Genomic DNA, 19391 nt, shown 5'->3' with positions numbered 1-19391 from the left:
ACATGTGTATACACGTTTTTTTTTTGTACTGGAACCAACGTCAGTAGTGAAGTGTGACCTTAAAACATTTATTTACAGCACTCACACTAATAAGGAAGGCTTTCAAATAATGAACCATAAATACAAGTTTGAACAGCATTATCTTTTGGAAACACATTACCTCAACTGCAGAGAGTTCCACTCTCTGTAAACAGGCAGCCAAAGGGTTTGTGCTGCAGAGGGTTGGGCCTACTTGTCCCAAGGACAAAGTAAACATAAAAACATGTTGCCCTTGACCCCAAACAAGATGTCCCGGGCGATAGGAATTCCACATCCCTGACTTATCTGTGAATCTGCCATCCAGTGTACCCACCCCTCAAGGTGACCATGTATAGCACATGTAGGTGTGGCAATACAGCTGTAATTGAATGGGTTTTGTTCCGGAATGTTGGGCACTGTGGGACATTTGACAACAGCCTACATTTCATTCCTATCCTGCTAAATATTAGATGAGGTTGAGTCCCTCTGTTTCACACAAATGTGTTCTTCAGCTGACGATATTGCCCGATAAATGTTTCACAGCCATTCCCTCAGTATGTAATGGGTGTAGCATACATGTGTTCAACATGTGTCACATATTCAGTGAATTGCTTGTAGGGGATGAGACCAGCATCGACGTACATCATGTAGGTACCATGTGTATAGATATGTGCCCACATATTCATGCACTCTTGTACCTACACTCTGTTACAGACATCACAAATCCTAGGCATAGTAGATGCGTCACAACACACAAAAATATGCTGGTTGTGTAGGTGGTGTTTCATAACAAGTGTAAGAGTGCAATATTTACAATGTCCAGGTCTGTAACCCCATTTGTGGAATCCATCCAATTGTGACACAACACAAGTCCAGGGTTTGAGGGACATGTCATTGGACATGTTTGGGTAAAGTGTCTTTCAGTGCAGGGGAACATAAATTGCCAATTGAAAAGTTAGAGACAATTGCACTTCATAGCAGAAAGGTCAACAATGTGTTGAGGAAGAGTACATATCTGGAACATTGCTAACACTGGCCTGATGTCAAGCATAGGACAAAGGAAAACACTGCCCATGTGGCATGGGCTTGTGCTACGGGAACTCCTACGGGTGAAGATGATCTGTTCCACATCTTCATCCTATGATGTGTGTGATGCATCCTCTACCCTTGATGGTGGTAGTGGGGAGGTAGAAGGGGACAAACACACTTCAGTGGTTGTAGATGTGGACTCCCAGTTCCCGGCAACAGCCATCTGTGGACCTACATATGGCATCACTGCAGCCAGGAGGAGCTGCTGATTTTTAAATATAGCTGCAACATCCCTGTAGTAGGCAGCCATGTCTGCCCTGAAGGAGACCATTTCCTGGTGCATGGAGTCCATTTTGTCCTCAAGCATGCTGATGCCAGTTTGGGAGGTCAGTTGTTGTGGCCTTTCCCTCATGGCAGCAGCTATGTCCCTCAGACACTCCTGAACTCCACGCATTGGGGAGTGTGTGCATCGGTTAACTGCGGTCTGTTCTGTTGCCGTGACTATGCACGTCGGCATCCCCTCAAGGCTGGCTACCATAGTTTGCATCCCCACCCGCACCTCCTTTGCCAACTCCCGCTGGACTCCTACCACTGTCTTCTCAAAGCTGGTGCCTGGGTCCTCGGAGTCCTCTGCTGTGTTGGTGCTGGCAGGTCGTACTATTGGGGTGCTAAGTGGGGCTTGTGGGATGTCTGCTACTTCAATACTCCTCCTTGCGACTGGAGGTGGTGTCTGCAGGTTTACAAGGACTTCTTGGAGGGTCTCTTGGCTGATAGTTGCCAGCTGGTCATCCAGGTCATCAGGGTACTCCAGGACAGGCACATCCGCAGGAAAGCCATCATCCTCTGCAATGAGATGGTTTAAAATTAGGTGTGGCAGTTGACAAGTCAAGTCACTGACTTGATATTTGAGGCTCATTATCATATTAGGGCCATAGTTATGTAAAAGTAGTGCAGCACGGTGCTGTGCAAAAATAGTCAGCGCCGCTCTGCGTCACTTTAGTAACACAAGGATGCGCCGTATGTAAGTGAATATGGGGCACCCCTGTGTTGTCCCTCGCGCTGGTGCAAGATTCAGCTCCCAGTGTCAACGCTGGCATCCTTGCACCATCATGCAAGGATATATGCGTTGAGGGGTGTGACTGTTCATGTCCATGAAGGTGTCCCTTCCTGCACATTACCAATCACTAAAGGCACTTTGGCAGTTCTGTGAGAGCTGTAGAATGCAGCACACACAGAAGAGCCAAATCGTCATTTAAATATGATTGTTTATGTGTAGGAAGGAACACCTTCACACTCATAAACAATAATTTCTGGCATTTTCCTCTTCTTATGTATGCTGCAGAATGCAGCCCACACTGGAAAAGCAGAAAATGGGGAGGTATAAATGTATCCCTCCTCATTGCACCCTGCTAATGCCACCCCAGGGGCTGGCATTCGAGTTTTGGCCCTACCTCAAGTTGCAACATTCCGTTTATCTGAGGTAGCATCAAAATGTAATGGGTGTTGCTGTGGCACGCCCACAGCAACATCCATTGCACCACCTTCCGCACACAGTGATGATCAGGAGGGTCCATATTTATAAGGTGACATTAAGCCACAAAAAGTGGCTTAACGCTACTTTGTCAATACGGCGCAGTGCTTAGCGCCACAGGAGCGTCACTGGAAACTATGATGCATCCCTTGGTTCCAAAGGATTGTTCCAGTACATCATAGCTGCAGTCTACAGCCCTATACCCCACCTGCATGTCACATGAATGGAAGCCCAGTTGGCACAATAGGCTCTGTCCAATCTTCTAAGTGTGTTGTCTATCCTTATTGTGGCTTGACGCCATCTTTTCATGTTCTACCCTCTCTTTGCATCCATTTGCATGGTGAGGCCTTGCAATGGGTGTCATACCGCAGCACCACACATGGCATTTTTCACCTGTCACAGTCTTACATGTTTCACATTCACCCATGCTGTGCTGAGACCTTGCACCACCCCAGGGATGGCATTGCTGGGACACTGTGCTCTTGTTGCCATTGATGGCTCTGCATGTTTTTGTTTGTGTTTGTGTACTACATTGCATTGCACTCATGGATCTGGCAGAGTTCCGTTTCAACTCCTGTCTGTGTAGGTTGTTTGCCTTATAAAACACCTATGTCCTCCCCCTCAATGCAGCCCTCCTCGCACCATGATACATGAATTCAGCGTGGTGACAGTACAGCTCATGTGACACAAGCATAGGGTTGAACCCAGGGATGGGCAGTATGGGTATGAAATTTATGCTGTGTACATCATTCTGTATGTGACAGTGCCTGATGGTAAATATGTCAATGGACATAGGCCCTCATTATGACATTGGCAGTAAAAGCCGCTTAACGCCGTGCAGAAGACGGCCAACACACAGCTGCGGCCACGGAATTCCACCACAACTATTATGACCCACAGTTCGGAATCCACCAAAATTCAGACACCCACACAAGTCCGCCGCACCAAAGGTCAGTGATAAACTGGTGATAACAAAACCTCCACCGTCACGCCAACAGAAATACGCCCACACTATCACGACACACGAATCCACGCGGTGGTCTTTCAACCGCGGTATTCCATTGGCGGTACACACCTCCGCGCTCAAAATACACACACTCTTACAAAACACAGCCACGTTGGACAATTCCAAATACACACACCTGATACACATACACACACCACTCCCACACACTCAATACATTATAAAACACACACCCACATCACCCACAAACCCTCACGACCACAAATCACGGACGAAAGCCAGAGAGAGGCACCACCATCAACAACACTAGCATCCACAGGCACACAACACCATCACCCACATAACTTCCACGCACCTCACACAACACCCCACTACATATCAGCACACATATCACCCCACACACCACCCCACACATCACCTACACCACCCCATGGCACGGCAAAGACACCCAAGGTTCTTGGAGGAGGAGCTCAGGGTCATGGTGGAGGAAATCGTCCGGGTAGAACCACAGCTATTCGGATCACAGGTGCAGCACACCTCCATTGCAAGGAAGATGGAGCTATGGCGAAGAATAGTGGATAGGGTCAACGCAGTGGGACAGCACCCAAGAAATCGGGAGGACATCAAGAAGAGGTGGAATGACCTATGGGGGAAGGTGCGTTCCGTGATCTCCAGACACCACCTGGCGGTTCAGCGGACTGACGGCGGACCCCCACCTCCTCCCCCACAACTAACAACATGGGAGGAGCAGGTCTTGGCCATTCTGCATCCTGAGGGCCTCGCAGGAGTAGGTGGAGGAATGGACTCTGGTAAGTCAAAGCTTTACTATTACATCCCCCACCCTACCTGCATGCCAGCACATACCCCCACCCTCACACTTACCCCCATCACTCCTACTCCTCACAAATGTCCCACTATCACAAACCACATATTCAAACACCAAGCCCTGCATGCAACACCAAAGCATGGACACCCATCACTAAAGCATGCCCACTGCACATACCCATACACCCCCCCTAAACCATCATCACACAAGGTCCCACACAGGAATGCTAGCACTGGGGTACACGGTCACCCACCCATTGCACACCTTGACACACACAGATGCAATAATCATGCCTCTATACCCCTGCAGGACCCCTACCCAACATCACAGGACAGGAGGGTCCACACATGTCCACAACACCAACAGAAGAGGCCCACAGTGATGACAGCACCTCTGTCCAACTGGATCTAGATGACCAGCCCGGCCAATCGGGGACCTTGGGATAGTCGGCTCCCCACACCCAGTCACAGGCCACTACAGACCTTCCCCCCTCTGGAAACACCAGCACAGCACCCACCCAGCGGGCCCATACCTCCGTCCCCAGGACACGTCAATCAGCAGTGTGTCCACCACTACAGGGAACCCAGGATAACCCACCACCCCAACAACAACAGGGTCCTGGGTGCAGTGGTAGTGGGCACACGGTCCAGGGGACGGAAGCCCAGGAACACAGGGGAACTGGGAGGGCTGCTGTGCGACAGGGGGCAGACAGGCCCAGGGAACCCACTCTCCACGAGGCCCTCTCCTCCATCATGGGAGCCTACCACCACTCCCAGGAGACGATGGCAACGGTACAGGCCAAGTTTCAGGAGACCCAGCGCCTGCAGGAGGTACAGTATATGGGCTTCAGGGAGGAACTCAGAACCATTAATTCCACCCTGGGTACCATTGTAGGGGTGCTGAAGGAAGTACTCAACACCAGGAGGGACACTGTGGCACTACAAGGGGCCCCTGACACTAGCCTGGACGATGAACTGCCCACCACCTCCGCCGGCGCTAGTGGACAGGGGGCACCGCCAGAGGACCACCACACCAGCACCCTACCCCCTGCAGTGGGAGAACCACCTCGCAAACGGTCCCTGATATCCAGGAACAAGAAAGAGAACAATGCCAAGACCCCTGCCAAGAAATGAGACCACCCTGATTGTAATCCACCTGTCCCACTTTGTCACCCTGTCCATCCTTAAACTGCCCCAGCTCTATGTTTGGGCAATGCTCCTGTGAGACTAATAGATTGGACTCTGCCATGGACATTCCTCCGCCATCACCCCTCACCATTTTGCTACCCCCTTCAATTTTGAGCACTAAAATAAACACCCTTAAAGCACAAAACAATCTGGAGTATGTCTGTGATTTAGGAATACTGTATTATCAATAACTGTGGCAAAAAGCTCTTTCATTTGTAATGTCAACATACCTATGTCACACAGCTCTACTCCATGAGGAATCAAAGCAGATGTGACACTGTGGGACCCAGATCTGTGAAATCGTAAGGGAAAGTGACAAGTGATCTGTGAAATCGTAAGGGAAAGTGACAACTCAGTGACCATACACTGGGTGAAAAAGACAGACAGTAACTCAGTGACCATACACTGGGTGAAAAAGACAGACAGTAGAGAGGTAGTAGTGTATAAATACATGTAGTAGGTAGGTTTGTATTCTTACCTGTGTTTCACTGGAAATATTGCTGGATCACTGAGTCCCTGTTGTCCATGTCTTCTTCCTCTGCTTCCTCATCTTCACTGTCCACAGGCTCCACAGCTGCAACAACACCGCCATCCAGACCATCCTCCTGCAGAAAGGGCACCTGTCGTCGCAAAGCCAAGTTGTGAAGCATACAGCAGGCCACGATGATTTGGCACACCTTCTTTGGTGAGTAGAATAGGGATCCACCTGTCATATGGAGGCACCTGAACCTCGCCGTCAGGAGGCCGAAGGTGCGTTTGATCACCCTCCTAGTTCGCCCATGTGCCTCATTGTAGCGTTCCTCTGCCCTTGTCCTGGGATTCCTCACTGGGGTCAGTAGCCATGACAGGCTGGGTTAACCAGAGTCACCTGCAAATGGCGAGGGACAACTGTTAGACACACACTAACCTGGAGGGATATCCCCAGACAACCATTTCCACTGACTAGCTTCCAGGTGCTCACCTAATAGCCACACACGGTGCCTCTGGAGTTGACCCATCACATAAGGGATGCTGCTATTCCGCAGGATGTAAGCGTCATGCACTGAGCTAGGGAACATGGCATTCACATGGGAGATGTACTGGTCTGCCAAACATACCATCTGTACATTCATCGAATGATAACTCTTCCGGTTTCTATACACCTGTTCACTCCTGTGGGGGGGGGACCAAAGCCACATGTTTCCCATCAATGGCACCTATGATGTTGGGGATATGTCCCAGGGCATAGAAATCACCTTTCACTGTAGGCAAATCCTCCACCTGAGGGAAAACGATCTAGCTCCGCATGTGTTTCAGCAGGGCAGACAACACTCTGGACAACACGTTGGAAAACATAGGCTGGGACATCCCTGATGCTATGGCCACTGTTGTTTGAAATGACCCACTTGCAAGGAAATGGAGCACTGACAGCACCTGCACTTGAGGGGGGATTCCTGTGGGATGGCAGATAGCTGACATCATGTCTGGCTCCAGCTAGGTACACAGTTCCTGGATTGTGGCACGGTCAAGCCTGTATGTGATGATCACATGTCTTTCCTCCATTGTCAACAGGTCCACCAACGGTCGGTACACCGGAGGATGCTGCCATCTCCTCACATGTCCCAGCGGACGGTGCCTATGAAGGACAACAGCGAGCACAGAGTCAAACAACTCAGAGGTACGTACCCACAGCTTACACAGAACACCATTCATACTCAAAAAGTGGCCTGTATGTGTGTTGAGTCTAGGCCTAGGTATGTGTGACGCAGTTGAAAATGAAGCCATGTGGGCACCTGAAATGGCGGCTGCCTGACCTCTAAAGTGGGACAATGGGATGTGAGGTAACTGCGCTGGCATTGTACACCATCACGGTAGGCAGTCGAAGACCGCGGCGCAATACTACAATGGTTAACATTGGATCCTATGGGTCCCAAGAGCCAATTACGATGTACGCCAGCGGTGACGGAACACACCGCCGCGGACGTGACCACCATTTTCTATCTGTTCAATCACTCGATACCTGATCTTCGACAGGAGAGGACCTACACTGCAAGTGCTGCTGTGACCTCGGTCTGGAAGAGACAAGGGCTCGAGGTTCTGGAGAAAGGGTCCCTGCCTACACATCGGAGGAGTTGGAGAAACTCGTGGATGGGGTCCTTCCCCAGTACACGCTACTCTACGGTCCTCCAGACAAACAGGTAAGTACAGTAGAAGCATGATGTATGGGCTATGCATGTGTGGAGAGGGGTGGATGTAAGAAGGAAGGGGGAGAGTGCGGCGTGCATGAAACGATGGTGAGTGCATGTGCCACATGGCAAGGGTAGGGATGGGGGCCAATCACTTTGACGGTGCAGTTGGTAATAAATTTCTGTTCCCCCTGTGCAAATCATGTAGGGCAGCGCCCATCAGAAAAAACATTTTTGGCGTGCCATCGCCAAGGACGTCCAGACCCTGGGGGTCTACCACAGACAGAGCACCCACTGCCAGAAAAGATGGGAGGACATTCGCCGCTGGAGCAAGAAGACGGCGGAGGCTCAGCTGGGGATGGCCTCCCAAAGTGGGAGGGGTGCCCGTCGCACCATGACCCCCCTGATGTTCAGGATCCTGCCGGTGGCGTACCTGGAGTTGGATGGGCGCTTGAGGGCATCACAGCAGCCACAAGGGGGTGAGTACACTCGCATTCTGCTGACTTTGCTCGCAGTGGAGGGGTCTGGGTGGGGGAGGTGGGCTGTGGGTTTCCCTAGGCCAGGGCGAGTTCCGTAGGCAAGGTCTCTCCGTAAGGCATGCCCTGTGGCACCCGCACCCCACCTCTGTAGAGTGCCAACTACACCTAGTCATGCCCCTGTGTCATCTATGTGTGCAGATGTCGTCCATAGCCTTGTAGGCCATTTCCCAGGAATTGAACAGTGGAGCCCAAGAACGCGGCGTAGTGGAGGGGGCTTCTGTGTCTGTCCGCCAACGGTAGCGGTAATGCATGCACTCAACATGTCTTTCTTCTGTCATCCCCCCCCTTTTTGTGGTCTCCCTGTTCTTGTGTGCATTAGCATCACCAGGCGGAGGAGCAGTGGCACAGGAGCAGGAGGGAGCTGCATGCCACATGGCCATGGAGGGCCACACTACGGACTCCGAGTTCACCAGTGGGACGGAGGGCGAGGGGAGCTCCACTGCGGGGACAGGAGCTGAGACCAGTGACATGGACTCGTCCTCTGATGGGAGTTCCCTTGTGGTGACGGCAACATCTGTGTCCCCCCATCTAAAGGTACAGCCGCCAGCCCCGCTTCCAGCACCGCCCTCCCAGCAGCCCCTCAGCCTTCGCCCCGTGCCCGCTCACCTGGGAGGGTGGGCATCACCTTCGCCCCAGGCACCTCAGGCCCTGCCCCAGTCACCCCTGCTGCCTTCAGTGAGGAGGCCATTGACCTCCTCAGGTCCCTCACTGTTGGGCAGTGTACCATTTTGAATGCCATCCAGGGTGTAGAAAGGCAGTTGCAACAAACAAATGCATTCCTGGAGGGCATTCATTCTGGTCAGGCGGCCCTTCAGCGAGCTTTTCAGACTTTGGCCTCAGCACTGATGGCAGCCACTGTCCCTGTGTCTAGCCTCCCCCCTCCAACTTCCTCCACCCTGACCCAATCCCCTGTCCCTCAGCCTATCCCAAGCACACCTACAGACCAGCACGCACACACCTCAACACACAAGGTAAGCTCAGGCAAACATAAGCACCACACATCCCACAGGCACTCACGCAAGCATCACAAACATGCAGACACACCAACATTCACTGCCTCCACTTTGTCCCCCTCCTCCTCGTCTCCCTCCCTGTCTCGTCTACACTCACACCTGCATGCACTACCTCTACAGCCACTACGTCCCTCTGCAGCACACCCACCACCACACCCCGCTCACGTGCAGTCACCACCCCCACTACCATTCACATGTCCCCTGTGTCCTCTCACAGTGTGTCTGCGACGCCCCCTCCGAAGATACACAAACGTAGGCACACACCCACCCAACAGCCATCCACCTCACGACAGCCTCCAGCGTATGCACCTTCACCCAAAGTCAGCAAACAAACACCTCCTACAACCACAACCCCTTCCTCCACTCCCAAACCCCCTCCAGCTACCCGTCCCAGTGTGTCAAAAAAACTTTTCCTGTCCAATCTTGACCTCTTTCCCACAGCTTCCCCACCCCGTCCGTCTCATAGGTCCGAACTAGCACCTCAGCCACAACGTCTCCTGGACCAGTGGTGCCTGTAGTCACCGGAATCTGGAGTGCACCGGCCTCCAGGGCAGTCAGTGTGGCACGGAGCCATGGCACAGACAGTCCCCCACCTGTGAAGCATCAGAAGTTGGCCAGTGCCCGGCGGGAGGGGGGAAGACTCCAGCCACCAAAGTCGCTCCCAGGGGTCCCGGTGGGAGTGTGGAGTCAGCTGTGACACCTTCCAAGGTGGGGAAGGGCCACAAGAAACCCGGCAGGTCTGGGAAGAGCAGCACGGCAGAGAAGACCGCCATCATCCCTGCTGCCCAGGAGGCCACCGCAAGCACAAGCCCAACTGCCCAGGAGGCCACCGCCAGCACCAGCCCAGCTGCCCAGGAGGCCAGCACAAGCCCAGCTGCCCAGGAGGCCACCGCCAGCACAAGCCCAGCTGTCCAGGAGGCCACCACCAGCACAAGCCCAGCTGCCCAGGAGGCCACCGCCAGCACAAGCCCCGCTGGGCCATGAAGGACCGCCAGCAAAAGCCCTGCTGGGCCATGAAGTACCACCAGCAAAAGCCCCGCTGGGCCATGAAGGACCGCCAGCACAAGCCCCGCTGGGCCATGAAAGACCGCCAGCAGCTGAGTCCCTGCAATGGAGACCACCGTCTCAAGCACCGCTGAACAGGGCACCGCCACCTCAAGCACCGCTGAACAGGGCATCGCCGTCTCAAGCACCGCTGAACAGGGCACCGCCTCCTCAAGCACCGCTGAACAGGGCACCGCCGCCTCAAGCCCCGCTGAACAGGGCACCGCCGCCTCAAGCACCGCTGGCCCATGAGCGCCAAGGGCACTGACACTACTGCGTCCGTCACGGGCAGAATGAAGCACTCTGGGCATCATGCCCCCTCCAGAACCAGTGGAGCGATACATCCACTACCTCTGTCCTTAGCAGGATGAAGCACTCTGGGCACCATGCCCCCTCCAGAACCAGTGGAGAGATCCATCCACTACCTCTGTCCTTAGCAGGATGAAGCACTCTGGGCACAAGGCCCCCTCCAGAACCAGTGGAGACTGTTATCCACTTGAGAGACTGTGGCTTTGCACTCCCCAGGATGGAACAGTGGGCAAGCCACCCACTGTAGAGACTTGAGAGACTGTGGCTTTGCACTCCCCAGAATGGAACAGTTCGCAAGCCACCCACTGGAGAGACTTGAGAGACTGTGGCTTTGCACTCCCCAGGATGGAGCAGTGGGCAACACACTCACTGGAGAGACTTGAGAGACTGTGGCTTTGCACTCCCCAGGATGGAACAGTGGGCAACCCACCCACTGTAGAGACTTGAGAGACTGTGGCTTTGCACTCCCCAAAATGGAACAGTGGGCATGTGGCCCCCTTGTGGATTTGGCGTCGTGCACTCAACCGGCTGAGGTGCCCCCCCCCTTTCCCTCCCTCTGAAGTGCCTGTTTAGTTGCTGTCTGATGCCCCTGCAGTGTTCTCTCCGTCATGGTCGGGGATCTTGTGTGGGCCTCACCCATGCCATGTGGGCCCAGTGTTCCACAGACTTAATTGGAGCACTACCTGGACTACTATGCTTGGTATATATTTTGTAAATGGTGTATATATATTTTTTTTTTTGCCTACTTGATTTTAATATATTACAATGGGTACGCTCATTTTCTATTGTCTTTGCATTCTTCCGGAGGTATTTGGGGGTGTAACTAAGATGTATTAATATGCATTAGTGTGTGTGTTGTAGTGGGTGGGGGTGTTGCGTGTGTATGTCCCTGTTTTTTCCCTCCCCTCCTCTGTGTTGTAGGTGCAGTACTCACCGTGGTCTTCGCCACCGGCGTTCGTGCTCCTGGTAGAGGAGCAGGAAGACTATCGCAGGTAGAATTTGGAGTTCGGGGTCCATGGTGTCCTCGTTCCTCGTGGGGTGTGTAGAAGTGAGCGTTTTCCCTTCGGAATTCCTGTTTCTGCCGAGTTTTTATCCGCGGTGAATCCGCCCCGGAAAAGGTGGCGGATTGGCCTGTTGTGATACTGTGGGCGGTACATTGTCTCCCGCCTGTCTGTTGGCGGTGACCGCCATGCTGTTTGTTTGTACCGCCGTGGCGGTCGAAGTGTTAAGGTGGCTGTCTTTGTTGGCGGTTTCCGCCATGGTCGTAATTGCTAATTTTTTACTGCCGGCCTGTTGAGGTCTTACCGCCGCTTTAACACCCTCCGCCAGGTTTGTAATGACCACCATAGTCCTTCACAGGAGTTGTGCTTACGTCAGGGCCTGAAGCATGTTCAAATTTCATGTGCATCAGTCCAAGGGGCACCTGACTGCCACTGTGGAATTGACCACCCTCAACAGCACAGGTGGTAGTGGCAACTGTTGTCAATGTGGAATGCCCCATGGGCCAATGGCCTGAACATGGCAGGTTACCAGCATCTTACAGATTGGCTCTGGCATCTGTTCTGTGACACAAGACCAGTGATACGTTTAATACTGCCCTCCAGGTCTGTTTCCGCATTTCCACCAGCCTTTGCATGGCAGTGTAACCCTCATGAAATGGTTGTTTGTGATGTGGTGTGGTGTGCCCAGGCACTGTCCATGCACTTGGAATGGGCAGTGCAGGGAGTCTCATACCTTGGCCCTTTGCCCTTTCCACTGCCTGATTTGCAGGGCTGAGTGCAGCGTGTCCTGTTACACCCAATGCAGGCCAAAACTGGCACTGACTCTATTTGAGCCATCAAAAATGTTTACTAAGTTCCCCACAGAGCTACCATGTGCAGACAGATTTCCAGCCACCATCCCAATGTGTCACTCATACTGCCAAGTGCAAAGGGTACACTGCACTGGCAGTCTTACCAACAACGGGCTCGCCCATGCACCATCTCCCACCCGTTGATGTGGAATTGTCCGCCATTATGTTCACAGCCATACCCCATGTGTTGTATGTGTGTGGGTATTTCCCCATTCCCACGTGTCTGACATGGTTGTGTCAGAATAGTTGTGGGCTCAGCCTGTGACTGTTGTGACCTACTGTTTGCTATCTGTGGTGCATATTTTCTGTAGTGGCACATTTCAGTTCAGCTTCAATATGTGTGGTTGAACACAACTTCAGTTTAGTTGGTCTGGGTAGTGGCATGTTACCAATGATACCGGTCCAGCCTGCTATTTCCCCAGCGCCTGTTGAGTTAATTGTTCCATGTACCCAGGGGACACCCTGACTGCATGATGGAGGGATGGCTCCCTCATGTGAATGTGTTGCCCATGTGTGGTGGTGCTACCGGCACATGCCTGGGTACTGTTGGGACAGTTGCCATGACTTGTGTGCTGCGAGATGCAGCACACATGCGTTTGGGCAATGAGGCAAGGCAGTTGCAAGGTGTTACTGCAAGGTATACCATTATGAAGTAACCAAAGGAATTGTGTTGACTGACTACCTAGTCTCTGAGGTCTTGGCTGTGCTAGTGGTGTTGATGTGACTACATGCAAGGGATATTGTGATGTCACAACCAGTGGCATAGAGATTATACATGCCATCCATCCCATGTGCTGCATTTGTACATGCATGTATTTAAGCCTGGTGTTCTAAATATGTCTATGTTGTGTATGTGTCAATGGTGCATGGCACTACCAAGGTGTAGATACATGTGTAGCTTACGTCGGCATGGTGCAACATGCTTAATGTGCATTGTGTCCCTCTGTGCTCCTTTGACATCCATTGTGTGAATCCTATGTGCCTCCCCCTTCTTGCACTTGACATTTAAGCATATATTTCCTCCATGCAACTTGCCCTGCATTTGTGGTGTTTCTTGGTATTCTGCGCTGTCCTGTCCTTGTATTCCTGTGACGATTTCCTCTGGGATGACCGCTGCAACCATCTCCTCCATCTCGTCCAAGTCCTCTTGCGGTGCTGGACTCCCACCTTCAGTTTGCAGTGCTGCCTTCCTGTTCTGTGCCATTTTTTCCTTTGTCCTTCTCTTGCAGTCATGCCAGTGTTTCTTGCACTCAGTCACAGTTCCACTGACCTCTGCCACACTGTTGATCTTATCCACAATCTGCTGCCATATTTCCTCTCTCCTTCCAATTGGCAATTCAGAGATGATGAAGAGTTGATGTTACTGCTCCATCACCTCTCTCACCAATATGTCATGCTCCTCTGCGCTGAAATAACACTTCCTCTTTTTCTTCTCCCTCCCCTGGGTCTTGTCTGTGTCCTCCTAGCTGGTTCCTGGTTCAATGGGGTCTTCCTGGGGTCTCTCCTGGCTTCCTAGACCCTTTGCACTGCTCTCTCTGTTTGCGTCAGTTTTTGACGCTATTGAGGGCAAAATGGTGCATTTCAGTTTTTGCGATGTGTTTACATGTCGTAAACCAGATTAGAGTAATTGTTCCTCCGTTAACGTCGTAGCAGAATACTGCAAATGTGGCCTACACCATCAACAATTGATTAGGGCATGTAAGCATGGATGTCATTTAGGGGTTGCCAGGGGTCCCAGCTGCATTCCTTGGCTTTTTCGTTGCAACTCCTAGCTCTACCTTTGCGACCCTTAGCCTCAGAGGTGGCAAAATCTATGCCTGGAACACAGAGGCAGCTCAGCCAAGAAATAGTGAATAAGTTGATTCACTACTAGTGTAGAAACAAGGAGTATAATTAGGAGGAATATGACCCCATCTAGCAGCTAAGGTAAGTAAAAAATGTTTTGAAATATATATTACATGCATTCTTGCAAGTGAGTGCATTTAGCTGAGAGAGTGTGTCAATATGTGTGTATTTGTAAGCTTATGTGTGTGTCACAGTAAATGTCAAATGGTGTTGTTGGCGCGTCTGACCTTAATAAGTAAACTTACGAGGGGACGCAAATAGGTCGATGAACCTTTTGAATCGCAATTAAGATGTTCTTACCATAGCTCCAGTGCATAATCAATTACCAATACACAATAATCAATAATCATTAGCAATCAATAACATCAATGGAGTTAGTTATTATCGCACACCATGACCTTCCAGTCATGGATAACCTCACCTTTTAGTAAAAGTTAGAATATTTATTTTCCTATATTAACAGTGCTAAGGTAATGTAGACTAATCTCAAAATCAAATGAAACACATATAGAAACAATACTGGCTGTCCAAAGCGGCGGAAGAAACATAATCTAATCAAAGCTCGAACTGCAATACATTCTAAAGTTACGGTGCAAATCAGTAACAAAGTCAACTGCGTCAAAGTAATCACATTCATTAAGTTTAGTAGGGAAATTCATCAAGCATTATTCTCTATTAACACGATTTTATTAGTGAGGATCCTTAACTAACACCAGATTAGCATCAGCATGTTGGGCTCCATGCAAAACAATTTAGTAACACATCAGTCTCATTTATAATACCTATCCTCAGTGTGGATCAGCCAGCAGAGTCAGTCTTCATCCTCAGGACATCAGTCGATCAGCAAGGCATCAGGACTCAGCATCAAAGTTCAGAAAAACGCAAAGTCTGTAAGCATTAAATATTAGCACGTTTCTTGTCAAGACGCACAAGAAAAATTGACCTTTCGGCCAGCAACAAAATGGTCAATGGGTCTGTTTTCTCTCAGGGCAACGTCATTAAATTAAAACTACTAAATCTACTTCCTAAATCCCTATTGGTCAGTTAATCGCATGTTCATACTTTGTCCAATAAAACTAAAACTCCAAATCTATGAATTCTATTACTCTGTTCACATGTCTTTGATTGGTTTGTCCTGCAATGTCCTCATCATTCGGCTTGTCAGGTAACAATATTGTTGCAGCTTCCACTCCAGTCAGTATTTCCATTGTTCTCCTCCTGAGAAAGTCAGTCTCACACACATTACACATAAAATGTTACATTATCAGGAACAGCATCTTCTAGCAGTCGGTTCTCATGGGAAGGATTTCTCAGCTACGAGCACATAATGCAAAATGGAAAAATCACAATTTAACTCTCTCGGACAGCCATTTTATTAAACGTTAAGAAAAACAGCTTTGACATGAGGCCAGGCAAACTAGGCCAAGACATTCGCTAAGTTAAGGCCTACAATTATTAAATCTAGACCATAATGCATAACCCTTAATATGACATGCTACTACGTTAGTCAAACATATATTCAATATTTCATAATATTAATTCTCTAGTAAGTACACTTTGTGAACATTGGCGGCCACTCATCGTAATCACATTTTCAAATGTGTGCATTATTTTTCTATGGTATTTTATTTTTTACATAAACTTATTATTCAGAATACATCAACACTCATTAATAATTTTTATTAAAACACCTGTGCAAGCAGTGTGTGACCCTGTCATTTTGAGGAATTGACGCGTGAGATCTAAAGTGTGTCACAGAGTTGATAAGGGGGCCTAAGATCCATGCTTTGGTCTGTGTGTGATACAGAGAGGAGAGGAAAATGAAAACTACGTACTGGTAGACTAACAATATTATTCATCTCTCCAGTATGTAGGATTAAAGACACGATGGAAAGGGAATTGCTGTGCCCTTCTCAATAGGTCGAAATGTTTCATCCCTTAAAATAGTCCAGAATGGGTGCGAGGGTTGTATGAAATTAACATGCATTTCTCTGGGTGATTGTGTGCTGCTTCTCCAATTACTACTAGGGTTTGAACAGAGATTCTCTTTACCAGATGTAATGCAAATCTGGGATTGCTAGCCACCTTACATGACTATGCGCTTCCTCAACCTGAAAAAGACCAGAAAATCCCGTGGTAACATTTTTCAATATATAATACAAGCAAGTCAGGGAGGATGTGATAAACATTAAAAGGTTAAATGTCAAAATAGTTTGTAACGTCAATAAATGTCATAAAGAGTAATACAACATTTCATATATTTTATCAAGTAAAGAACACATCTTAACCATGACAGTATGCATATCTTATCTTCTTTAATTTCCCTTAAGACACTGGTGTGTAAGTAGATGGATCCCTCTGACCTCCGCTACTTGTATGATGACTGGTGCACTGCATCTAGAGGTGGACTGCTTCACTTTTTGTTGATCATGTTCCCCAAAGCATTCTCATACATAAAGAGACACAATGAAATCACTCAACATGACTGGCACTCCAGTTAATAAATAGCAGTTAGATGGCCTCACCTAGAATGTGAATAACTCGCCTAACAAAGCAATGGGTCCAGGGGGATGCCCACTGTCCTTTTCTATGTGTACCGACCTGATGGATGATTCAAAATGTGAACGCCATTCCAACAGAGCAATAGTTGAAGATGGCCGATCCCCACGTCCTTCTTAATGCTATTGTTCTTGTTTTTCATAAAAGTTTTCAAAGCTGTTTCTAGGCCAGGTCTAAAAATAAGATGAGTAGGAGAAAGTTCAGTGAGACACGTTCAAGCATGCCTGTTTTGAGGCTGGCATTTTGCCTCCGTTCACTAAGGATTCTGACAAAGAGGACTTGATGTTGGAATAGTGATAGTTGCAGCTACATTAGAAGGCAAGTTCCTTTTAAAGGACTCATCCTGAAGATTCCACAGTGCATAATCCTTTCAGGATTTCAGGGGAGGCGAGGAGTTGTTTTTACACCTCCTCTCACCCTTTCCTTTCCACCTCCAGCCTCGATGTCAAAGTAGATATTTGGCATATTAATACGTGTTTCACCTTTTAATAATTTAACAATAATCAAGGTGTATTGGTCTATTGATGTTATTCTTTCTTATGGATATTATTGAACAAAGGCTGAGTAACTTGTTCTTTCTCATTTCAGTTCGAGAGTATACAAGATTTCTAGTGTCCCAGAAGAACATGCTCCTAGTTCCTGCATCATTTTCTCCACTCCAGTAGTCATCTAATAGCGGATGAAAAGACACTACTATTAACATGGACAGGGCATTTTTGTAACTGACATTAATTTTTCATACTGCCAATCAATAAAATTGAATGTTAAACTATTATACATTTTGAATGGAGTTCTTAAAGTATTTTCCTTTTTCAACGATTAAATAATTTTATAACGACTTTCAGGTATGCATGTGTTTAAAATAAGCCAAGTCAAATCACTTAATGGTCTTTTAACACATTATGATTTTTACTTAGCGTGGCCCATTCTATATTTTCTGAAACGTAATACCCAAGCCTAGAAAAACGTGACAAAATGGATACCTGGAAAAACACCATTTAGATTGATTATCAAGAAAACCCAAATAAACATTTTCTGACAAAAAATGTAATGATCACATACCATGCCAACAAGGTACGCGGTTTTCCTGCAACCTGTGGTTGATGTCGTTAACGAAGGCATGCCTTCCCCTTGTACCGCGCTGTCAGAGACTTCCCTCTCAGGCTTCCAGCTCACAACCCTGCGATTGTTATTTACCATTATTCCTCAGGCAGGATGCAGTAAGCACTTGATTTTGCATTTCATTGTTTGGGATACTCATCCGATATAATGGTTGAATCTAAAGCTGGGTTAGAATAATCACTTACACTCATTAATTCTATAGGGGCGGCTCCTCCATGAGGGCAGAGGAGCGTTACCCCCCCCCCACCATTAGCGGTGGCAAAACCTTAATAAGGAAACGATATTAAACAGTGTTTATTATCGTTTCTTTGTAAAGGGGCGGGGCCATGGGGGTGAAGAGTTTGAGGGGGAATGCTGATCACTCCCCCTCAGAGCACTTCTTTGTTAGGCCAGCCATCTCGGCCGGCCAAAAACACATGCACACAGGGCTCTCTGAGAGAGCCTGCAAAGGCTGCCAGTCAATCCTGATGTTGCTTTGAGCAGCCTCAGGAATGGCCGCAGGGCAGACTGGGAGCCTGTTCCTGACAGCAGAGGAGTGGGACGCTGCGAGGTTCCCAAAATATTGTTCTTCTTGAAAGAGGAGTGTTCCTATCTAGTTTATTTATTCTTCCAACAGAGCTAGTTCATTGTGTTAGTGTGGGGCGGGGAGAGGACCCACCTCATGAATATTTCCCTTTTTGCTAAGAGAATTAGTATAAAAAGCAAATATTTCTGCACTTTGTGTAGTATAAGCCCATCAACCTCCAAGACACCAAAGATAATCAAAGAGAGGCTTACCTCCACTTCTCTACTGACCTCTTGCCAAAAGAGCTGGATCACGGGCCATTGCCAAAAGATATGTATTTTGTCTGCTCCTTCTTCATCGCATCTAGGGCACCTCCTCACCACTTGTCCACTCAATTTTGTCAATTCTTTTGGTGTCCAATATCCTCTATGTATTTTTAACAGATGATTTCTTCTTAAAGGTGCAGATTTACATACTTTCCAAAGTATAGACATTGATACTTGCTATAAGTTTGTAACATCCCTTGATGGCAGGTCCCTTCCCCCGGTCTCCATCAGCAAGCTGAACTCTTCCTCCTCTGACTCTACCGGCATCCAATACCACAGTGAAACCTTTTGGGTCTAACAATGTGTTCTTTAAACATCTCTTCCCAAATGCTGAACTCCTTTTCGGGCTTAAAGGAAACCTTCGCCCAACTCACCAACTAGCAATATTTGAATTTGGATCGAGTTCCCATAGTTCTATTTAGGAAGAAAGACCATGGAAGCAAGAAGTTACCCAACCTGATTTTTCCCCTGTTGTTAATCCCCTTCTCCCTCAATGGAATAGCTAACTTGTCTTTAAGACACTCCTGGCTTCCAGGAGAGTACCAGTCAGGGGCAAA

The 19391-nt window shown here is 48.9% G+C and overlaps 1 protein-coding gene across 1 annotated transcript in view; it reads left to right on the top strand.

The window, feature by feature from the left end:
* The window catches only part of LOC138300722 (protein NipSnap homolog 3A-like), a 279950-nt gene extending 262296 nt beyond the window's left edge, over positions 1-17654 (top strand). The window contains exon 6 of the mRNA XM_069240421.1: positions 17470-17654. Within this exon, the coding sequence (XP_069096522.1) occupies positions 17470-17546 (77 nt within the window). The 3' untranslated portion in view covers positions 17547-17654. The remainder of the gene's footprint in view (positions 1-17469) is intronic.
* Positions 17655-19391: the final 1737 nt, after the last annotated feature.

The sequence above is a fragment of the Pleurodeles waltl genome, chromosome 1_2 (genome assembly GCF_031143425.1).
Source record: "Pleurodeles waltl isolate 20211129_DDA chromosome 1_2, aPleWal1.hap1.20221129, whole genome shotgun sequence".
Lineage (NCBI taxonomy): Eukaryota > Metazoa > Chordata > Amphibia > Caudata > Salamandridae > Pleurodeles > Pleurodeles waltl.
This window is presented reverse-complemented; position numbering and strand designations above follow the sequence as displayed.